The following is a 10,362-nucleotide window of genomic DNA, read 5'->3' as shown; positions in this document are numbered from 1 at the left end:
TTTTAGTGTAATGATAAGTGTGACCAGTAGATTGCAGTCAAACATAAGAGATACCTGTAGGCTACAATATAATGGTAGTGACACACAAAAGACATGTGTAGACTGCAATATGACTCAAGTAAACAACACCAACATTTTATATGTTCCAATTCAAATATAGAACATTAGCGTGTAGCGTGCAAGGACAGGAGTGGAAGAAGTGTCAAAAGATGGAGTTAACTGTTTTAATGACATTCTAACTTTACTTAAATCAATAACGGAGCAGCATCTACTCATCCGCCGGAAATGTGTCCCGTGAAAAACCTGTTGACCGGAACTCTCTAATAAAGTTCCTTGGGTGCATAAAAAAAAACCCTCACAACACCGGCATGTTTTAGTGCTTTCATGGCAGATATAAGTAAGAACTTTACACGACTTTATGTTAGAAATGGCAACAGCGGAGGATGACTGTCCCATAAAAAGAGGATAGAGAAAAAGAAGTGTGACCAGTAGATGGCAGTAAAACATGAGAGATACCTGTAGGCTACAATATAATGGTTGTAACACACAAGAGATATGTGTAGACTGCAATATGACTCAAGTAAACAACACCAACATTTTATATGTTCCAATTCAAATATAGAACATTAGCGTGTAGCGTGCAAGGACGGGAGTGGAAGAAGTGTCAAAAGGGACGGCGTGGCGCAGTGGGGGAGTGGCCGGGTGCAACCCGTGGGTCCCTGGTTCAAATCCCACCTAGTACCATCCTCGTCACGTCCGTTGTGTCCTGAGCAAGACACTTCACCCTTGCTCCTGATGGGTGCTGGTTGGCGCCTTGCATGGCAGCTCCCTCCATCAGTGTGTGAATGGGTAAATGTGGAAGTAGTGTCAAAGCGCTTTGAGTACCTTGAAGGTAGAAAAGCGCTATACAAGTACAACCCATTTATTTATTTATAAAAGATGGAGTTAACTGTTTTAATGACATTCTAACTTTACTTAAATCAATAACGGAGCAGCATCTCCTCATCTGCCGGAAATGTGTCCCGTGAAAAACCTGCTGACCGGAACTCTCTAACAACTAAAGTTCCTTGGGTCCATAAAAAAAAAACTCACTACACCGGTATGTTTTAGTGCTTTCATGGCAGATATAAGTAAGAACTTTACACGACTATGTTAGAAATGGCAACAGCGGAGGATGACTGTCCCATAAAAAGAGGATAGAGAAAAAGAAGAAGGCGGATGCGCGCAATTTTTTAGGACTTATGCAGATCCCAACTACAGATCAGCAGGTACCAGAAGGTTAGAAAAGTTGCTTTTGCATAATATTGCTAAACAAAATGCCAGATAATATGTCTTACCTTATATATACACCGTTTAATACTCTTATGTTGAAGCACAGTACAATCCATCAAGCGGTGCGGCTTCACAGCTTACCAAAGTCATACAAAAAAATGTTGATACATTTTTGAGCGCTGTGTGTAATGTTAAATGATAAATGGGTTGTACTTGTATCGCGCTTTTCTACCTTCAAGGTACTCAAAGCGCTTTGACACTACTTCCACATTTACCCATTCACACACACATTCACACACTGATGGAGGGAGCTGCCATGCAAGGCGCCAACCAGCATCCATCAGGAGCAAGGGTGAAGTGTCTTGCTCAGGACACAACGGACGTGACGAGGATGGTACTAGGTGGGATTTGAACCAGGGACCCTCGGGTTGCGCACGGCCACTCTTCCACTGCGCCACGTCGTCCTTATGTATATTTTCAATGGAACACATAAAATGTTGGTGTTGTTTAATTGAGTCATATTGCCATCATATTGCAGTCTACACGAGTCTCTTGTGTGTGACTGCCATCTCCTGCTCACACATATCATTTCACTATGTACCAAATATAATTGCTTCGAGGTCGGTGAGCAAAACCAGAATTATTCCGTACAAAAGGCGCACTGAGTTATAAGGCGCACTGTCGAGTTTTGAGGAAAAAAAAAGATTTGAATTGCCTCTTATAGTCCGGAAAATACAATAATTGTTAAATGTACCCAATCGAAAAAGTTTAATTCAATACAGTAACTGATACAGTTGTGTTGTATAACTACAGACTATACATACAGGATGTAACCTATACAGTACTGTGTGTGTGTGGGCGAACAAGGCCACTTATGCTTTCATATCTGCAATCCAATCACTCATCTAACCTTCCATAATGATGATGATGATGAAGAGGAGTATTGGAGTGGATATGAAGGCTCCCATTTGCAATTCAAACAGGGCAAATGCTGATACTTGGACTCAAAGACAGACACCTTTGTGATTCCACTGATTCCAGTGTGTTAATGGTACACAGACCATTTTATTGTGGTGGATGTTTTCTAAATTGCATATAAAGTCTACCTGCGATGAGGTGGCGACTTGTCCAGGGTGTAATCCGCCCCCCCCCCCGCGACCCCGAAAGGGAATAAGCGGTAGAAAATGGATGGATGGATGGATATAAAGTCTACATCATCCATCATTCTGTATGCAAGCAAAGTGTGATTTATCAGCATGTATTAACAATATCAAGTATGAACATCATGTAGACAACAGGCATTGGCAAGACGACTGCTGAGAACCCCCTCCCCCTCTTGCCACCCTCATCCCATCATGTTCCTCCCCCATCGGGAGGACATCTGGTCCCAGACCTGCCCTTTCTCCTCCTCCTCCTCCTTTTCACCATCCTCCCTGGTTTCTTCACCGGGATCCACTTGCAGGCTCAAAACCTCCAGGACATAAGTGATTCTGTTTGAGATGCAGATGTCTTCAAACACTCTCAGCACAATGATCTACAGCATCTAAATGGAATTATTTGACCATCCACCCCTCAAATATTTATTTTGGCGCCCACTCAACGTTTCGCAAAAGACAAATCCATAGTAATATTACGTTGAGTTGACACTGCAGCGTTTAACACACGCATGTAGTGTCCATTACGTCAATGCATAGTCATTCAAAGTGATGGGCCCCATTAGGCTCGGGTTAGTTATTGTCTACAGGTTTCAGCACTGATTACTGGCAATCCTGCAGGTTTATCCCAATTCCCTAAAGGGCTAACCCCTTCCCTCCCTTTTCCTATCACCATGGCGATGCCTTCATCTTAATGAACACCTGCCCCGAATGGATCTGAATATCTATTTTCCTCCTATTAGTATGGGGAGAAGGTTAGGCTCCGATGGTGGATGTGCTCATAGAACTTTTACCAACAACAAAGCAAGCCGCCACTTACACACAGCAATCCACCTCCACTATCAGTAACTCATGGTTTCCACTTGATGGACTGAGCATGCTTTGTCTCTTTTTTGTTCTTATCAGTTCAGTGTCGTTCAGATGTGAAATCCTCTGTTCAATATCTTTATGATCGATCTAAATGAAATGACAAAAGAAAGTCATTACCAGGATTGGTCAATAATCTTGCTGTGAGGGTATTGTTGTGTCCTAAACACATACGGTTGGGCATTGTTTGGATTTAGATAATTGGGTTCCAACTGCGGTTCATCGTTTCAATTCCACTTCCAAACTATTCTCAATTCCGATTATTTTAAGAGGCGGGTTAAAAATGTGCTATTTTCAACCAATACCAAAGTATTAATCCTTTGAACTTGAATTTAAATGTTATGAAGTTTGTACCCCGCCTTCCGCCCGAATGCAGCTGAGATAGGCTCCGCGACACTGAACGGTACAAGCGGTAGAAAAAGGATAGAAGTTTCTTTCCACACAGGTACACTTTAAGAAAAGTTTCACCTAATTTATTAAAACTTAATAATAGAAAACGGTTAAAAATATCCTGTTAGAAATGGGGTTGTTCTGATCAGGGTTTAATACATAACATTTTTTTTTTTTTTTAAGTGTTTATGGTGCCAATTAGGATACCAATTATATATGACTTAGACTTGGGCGATATAGCCCAACACAAAATGTATTTTTCCATACATTTTAAAGAAACAAATGAATACAAATGATGAGATAAATCGAAACAAGTTTTGCTTTTATTTGACAAAAAACTCATAGTTTGAACTGGCACAGCATACACTACCTCTTACACTTTTATAAAGCGGGTTATTTTTTTTTAGAACAGTTATGAATTTGACTTTGTATGAAAATGTTTCAAAGAACTAAACCAGGCCTGGGCAATTATTTTGACTTGGGGGCCACATTTAGAGAAAATAATGTGTCTGGGGGCCGGTGTATCTATTTTTGGGGAAACTAATATAAAACCTCACAATAATGTCTGATTGAATGCTAAAAATGTTATGACAGACCGACTTAAAAACGGAATGGAATTTTTAATTTTCCTATGAACGATAAAATCCTGAATATTGGCAACATATGAACGTCACACCCCCCCTTCATCGGCATATTTTACAATCAAGCTGAATGCATCAAAAATGCAACAAACAGCAAAATATGGACGCGAAGGGTAAAAAAACATCTACAATCTGATATACCTGATAAATCACTAAACCTTAGAACTTTCTTGTAAAAATCTCCTCCTGCATATTCCCTGACACCCACATTTCAGGCTCTGGAAACACTCTGTGGAAACGCTCCTCACCCACATTGCTTGGTGCCTTGTCTGAGCTGCAGTGACGTGGATTACCATAGTCACTAGTAGGGTTGTACGGTATACAGGTATTAGTATAGTACCGCAATACTAATGAATCATATTCGGTACCATACCGCCTCTGAAAAGTACCGGTCCGCCACACCATAAGATTTTTTGTTTAAATAAAGCCAATAATGCATTTTTTTCCCGGTCCCCTTTATTTAGAAAAGTATCAAAAAGTACCGAAAAGTATTGAAATAATATTGGCATCGGGACAACACGAGTCACTAAAATATCATGCAATAGTGCAGATCCCAACCATTGAAATACTTTGTATAGTTAAGACTTGCGGTCATTAGAAAACATCACTGCACATCATAATGGCAGCTACACTTTCCATCTTAAAGATGTAAAAAAATTTTTGGGGAATGTCCGGCGGGCCAGATTGAAAAGCTTAACGGGCGCATGTGAACTAAACAGATAAAACCAATAACATTTAGCTGCTGTAGCTAATTCTGGCATATTTTCTGTGATGCTTTTGCTCATATTGGTCAATATGCATTGTGTTAATCACATTAAGTTATTCAACATCGAGTTTCCTATTGGAGGCAAAAATGATGTATTATATAAAATACGACTGTAAATAAAAATGTAGCATTGAGAGGTATCTATAGTTTCGTAAGTGGATGAACGCATGCTTTTTCACTATGTGGACACCACTATTTTTAGCAACGTGCAGAGTGACTGTTTTAGTGATTGTTTTCCACCTTACCTTTTTCTTATCATACATTGTGCCTTGATTCAACTACAATAAGCAACTTTTTACCAGGAGTTTGTTTTAGCGATTGTTTTCCACCTTACCTTTTTCTTATCATACATTGTGCCTTGTGTAAATGATTCAACTACAATAAGCAACTTTTTACCAGGATTTTGTTTGTTTGTTTTTATGTTTTTGTTCGCCTTGTAAAGAGCCGTATTGTTTTTTTTTTAAATGCTGGAATAAGTTTGACAGTGCAACATGTCAACACAGTTTTTAAACTAATACATTATTTTCTTCTACTAAATACATCGAAAATAGGAATTGACTTTTACCTATAAAGACAAGTCCAGGCCACTCGAAATGTAAGACCTGGTACTTGTCGATGCCGGGTGCTCCATCTCCAGCCCTACACATACAGTACAGACCAAAAGTTTGGACACACCTTCTCACACTGCAAAAAGTCAGTGTTCAAAAACAAGACTTTTTTTTTTTAATTTGAACTAAGCAAAATTATCTGCCAACGGAACAAAAAAAATTGGCTGGTCAAGACTTTCCAAAACAAGTCAAATTAGCTAGCCTCAATGAACCCCAAAATACCTTAAAATAAGCTATTTTGGGGTTATTCTCACTAATAACAAGTGCACTTTTCTTGGTAGAAAAAAAAGAGACCTTTTATGCTAGTGTCATTATCTTGACATAATGATATGAGCTCGGCATCATGATTTTTTTTTTATGCTTGAAGTAAGAAATTATTACTTTAAAAAATATGTTTTATATTTGTGAGTGTTGATGCTACATCTTGAGTGTTGATATTCTAGTTTCAAGCATGTTTTACTCAATATAGGTCATACAATCTCAGCAACAAGCTGTAATATCTTACTGAGATAATTTAGGACCAAAACACTTAAAACAAGTAAAACTCTTGTATGTTTTGTAGTGCATTTCAATGCGTTTTTTCTTTATTTTTCTGACTATTTACATTGTACATTGTCCCTGAAGGCATCAGAACTATGACACCTGTGAAGTGAAAATCATTTCAGGTGACTACCTCTTGAAGCTTATCGAGAGAATGCCGAGAGTGTGCAAAGCAGTAATCAGAGCAAAAGTTTCAGTTATTTCACCTTTTTTTGTTAAGCACATAACTCCACATGTGTTCATTCATAGTTTTGATGTCTTCCGTGACAATCTATTATGTAATTAGTCATGAAAATATAGAAAACACATTGAAGGAGAAGGTGAGTCCAAACTTTTGGCCTGGACTGTAGATATACATTAAATATACCAACTAATGGTAATCTTTAGCACTAAGAAAATTAACAGGTAGGCACTTGAGTTTACGATTTGCAGCGAACTATAGCCAATAACTAAGGACAAACAACAACTGTTATTTACAAGTGCTTTGTACATGCTGGTTAGATCTTGTTGTGCTGTTTGATTCAGTCATTTCCAACAGTTGAAGCTCTGCTCAGTCTTTGCATTTCTTTTCCTCATCAGGCATTCAAAGATATGCTGTACGCTGCCCAGGACCAAGCTCCATCTACTGAAGGTAAGAGGACTCCCTGTGTAGTAAACACACCACACACTCACAAATCACAGGGACACCCAGAATAACCTCCTTACATCAGCTGAAATTAGGATGCAATTACCCACCAATGTGTTGACTCATTTACTAAATCATCACTGCTACTTTATTGTCAATGGTGCAGTTGACAAAAAGTATTTGAAAGTAACCTAAGTATGGCTATAGCACTGCAGTTGGCATCTTGCACTAGACTGCAAAAACACCCAAGTTAAGGACGGCTATAATTATTCTTTAGCACACGACTGCCAGAATGTCAAGCAGTTGTTTTAATTTTAGATGTCAGAGTCAACAACTTTCTTTAGTTGCATATGATAGAATCTGTGATGTACAACCTGTTCTTATGTTTTCTTGCATGTTTGTGTTTGATTGCTAGCGTCTCCTTGTTTTGGGACGTAAATATGATGTGGTTCAGTCTGCTGAAGGATTTGCATTTGCCAATATGTGTGTATGGAATTTATCAGGTTGTCATTATGATATGCATTCAAAAGCCAATACAAGAGCTTAGAACTGGGCGATAAAAATCTCAGATTTTCTCACAAAAATAAAATTTCCGATTTTTTTACAATACATTTAAAAAAAACAATGAATACCAATGACAGATAATTCAAAACATGTAATGCTTTTATTTGAACAAAAACTAGTAGTTTGAAATAACTCTGCAATACACTGAATTTGAGCTGGGCGGTATATTTTAGAAATATATATATATATATATATAATATATACAGTGGGGCAAAGAAGTATTTAGTCAGCCACCGATTGTGCAAGTTCTTCCACTTAAAATGATGACAAAGGTCTGTAATTTACATCATAGGTACAATTCAATTGTGAGAGACAGAATGTGAAAAAAAATCCAGGAATTCACATTGTAGGAATTTTAAATAATTTATTTGTAAATTATGGTGGAAAATAAGTATTTTGTCAACCATTCAAAGCTCCCACTGATGTAAGGAGGGTTTGGCTCAAAATCTCATAATACATGGCCCCATTCATTCTTTCCTTAACACGGATCAATCGTCCTGTCCCCTTAGCAGAAAAACAGCCCCAAAGCATAATGTTTCCACCCCATTGCTTCACAGTAGGTATGGTGTTCTTGGGATGCAACTCAGTATTCTTCTTCCTCCAAAAACGACAAGTTGAGTTTATACCAAAAAGTTCTATTTTGGTTTAATCTGACCACATGACATTTTCCCAATCCTCTGCTGTATCATCCATGTATCCGTTTTGGTATAAACTCAACTCGTCGTGTTTGGAGGAAGAAGAATTCTGAGTTGCATCCAAAAACACCATACCTACTGTGAAGCATGGGGGTGGAAACATCATGCTTTGGGGCTGTTTTTCTGCTAAGGGGACAGGACGATTGATCCGTGTTAAGGAAAGAATGAATGGGGCCATGTATCGTGAGATTTTGAGCCAAAACCTCCTTCCATCTGTGAGAGCTTTGAATGGTTGACTAAATACTTATTTTCCACCATAATTTACAAATAAATTCTTTAAAATTCCTACAATGTGAATTCCTGGATTTTTTTTCACATTCTGTCTCTCACAGTTGAAGTGTACGAATGATGAAAATTACAGACCTCTGTCATCATTTTAAGTGGGAGAACTTGCACATCGGTGGCTGACTAAATACTTTTTTGCCCCACTGTATATATATATATATATAAAAAAAATAAAAAAAAAAAAAATATATATATATATATATATATATATATATTTGAAACAATACCGCCATACAGGTATCTTTTGATGTGCCTGTGTTACGGCCGTTTGCTTTTCTTTGCGCCTGAAGGGTGAAGCACAGGGCATCTCTTTGGCTCAACACCGCTGTTTGCATGTTTACGTAGACTTCTTTGACGCAGAACAACGCAACACAACACATTTTTCAAAAGAATATGCCAGCTTCGGTGCCGACTTCTCGACTCCCGTGTGATGCAATGCTTTGGTCACCGACTGCATTCGGCCATTGGTGAGTGACTACAGCTTTATTTACACAAACATCTATTTGCTTGAGAACTTATATTTCTCCTTGTAGCGACTTTATCACTACTCTCATCTGTTTATATTGTTCACTTCTGTTTGAGACTCAGCACAGCAGCTAGCGATATGTCCGCTCTGCTGCTCTGAGGCTATAAACTTAATGTTAATGAAGAAAATTAACGAAAATTGCTTCGATATAGTAACGGCTAACTAACGTCTTTATAAGAATAAACAACACGTTACGTTACTACTTACAACAAAAAATAATCAGAATACTGGTTATCTTGGTAGATAAAACACTTAGGCAACCATAGGCACTTTGCACGTTTTGTTTAAGATACAGGTATATATCAGAATCAGAAATACTTTAATAATCCCCGAGGGGAAATTAAGATTTTCAGCACAATCCCATGCAGACTAACATTACAGGGAGACATAACAAGATCGGTGACGGGTCGGCCAACTTCTGCCGCACCTTACAAAAATGGTGAGAAACAAGTAAACGCTGGGGGGGGGGTTGAAAAACCCCCCCAATCCAGTAGGAATAAGCACAGTTTATTTAATTCTCCCCCTTTCCCACTCCAGAGTGTTTACAAATATATACACAATTTACTGACCTTTTTATAATAGAATGATATCTGTGATTTAGTTTATACAACAGTTTTGTAATATGTAATTGATTAATTCAGTCATTATTAACATACTGAGATGAAGAAAATCTTATTTTCAATTTGGGTATTTATAATATTTATTTACTGTAGCCAAATGCAAAGGAAAAAAAACGTGTCTTGTTCTGTGATGTCAGAGACTGATTGGTACACTGAACGCTGAAAGAATGATGGATGACTTCCTATCTCAGGTTAGGGCGGCGATCATGGGCCATCGCTTTACCTTTTTCCGCTTGTCACAAGATGAGTGTGTGTGTGTCTGTGTGAGGGCTTTATAAACAAGGACAGCATCAATCGTTTAGTAGTATAGCACCCATCATGCAATGTTATTATATGAGTTTTAATCTTACCACAAGTTATTGTAAATAGACATGCAGTGTAATGAAAACAGCTGTAAAATCCGCCAGTGTGGTTAATGACTTGAACGATACCTCTGTGTTGCAAATATTGTACCTAGAGCTTCTGCTATTTATTAATTTAGTAATCAAGTAATCTGTCAATCAATTTTTTTGATTAATCAAGTAGTTGGAAAAACATACTTTGTGGCTAAGGGCATTGTGGGGGCATGGCCAGGGCAGGGTCGATATGCTATTATCATATAATTTGCATATTTGTTGACGATGCATTTATTTTCTTTGGAGACTTTGTTAGTAATTATTATAAACATACTTATTTGTGTTTATTTATACTTGAAAACAAATTAAAGTACCATATTATATTGTAGCCCCCAGAAGAAATCAGACGAAGTCCAATGCTATGTTTAACTTATATTACCAATCTTATGATAACAAACGGCACAATTCCAACAG

General features: G+C 38.0%; 1 protein-coding gene across 2 annotated transcripts in view; it reads left to right on the top strand.

The window, feature by feature from the left end:
• The window catches only part of xpr1a (xenotropic and polytropic retrovirus receptor 1a), a 227,685-nt gene that overhangs the window by 17,905 nt on the left and 199,418 nt on the right, over positions 1-10,362 (top strand). For both annotated transcript variants that reach the window (XM_061887976.1, XM_061887975.1), the window contains exon 2: positions 6,818-6,869. In XM_061887976.1, coding sequence (XP_061743960.1) covers positions 6,818-6,869 — 52 coding nt within the window. The remainder of the gene's footprint in view (positions 1-6,817; positions 6,870-10,362) is intronic.

Source organism: Nerophis ophidion, linkage group LG26 (assembly GCF_033978795.1).
Source record: "Nerophis ophidion isolate RoL-2023_Sa linkage group LG26, RoL_Noph_v1.0, whole genome shotgun sequence".
Taxonomy (NCBI): Eukaryota; Metazoa; Chordata; class Actinopteri; order Syngnathiformes; family Syngnathidae; genus Nerophis; species Nerophis ophidion.
Note: the sequence above shows the minus strand (reverse complement) of the source record. Positions and strands in the feature narration are given on the sequence as shown.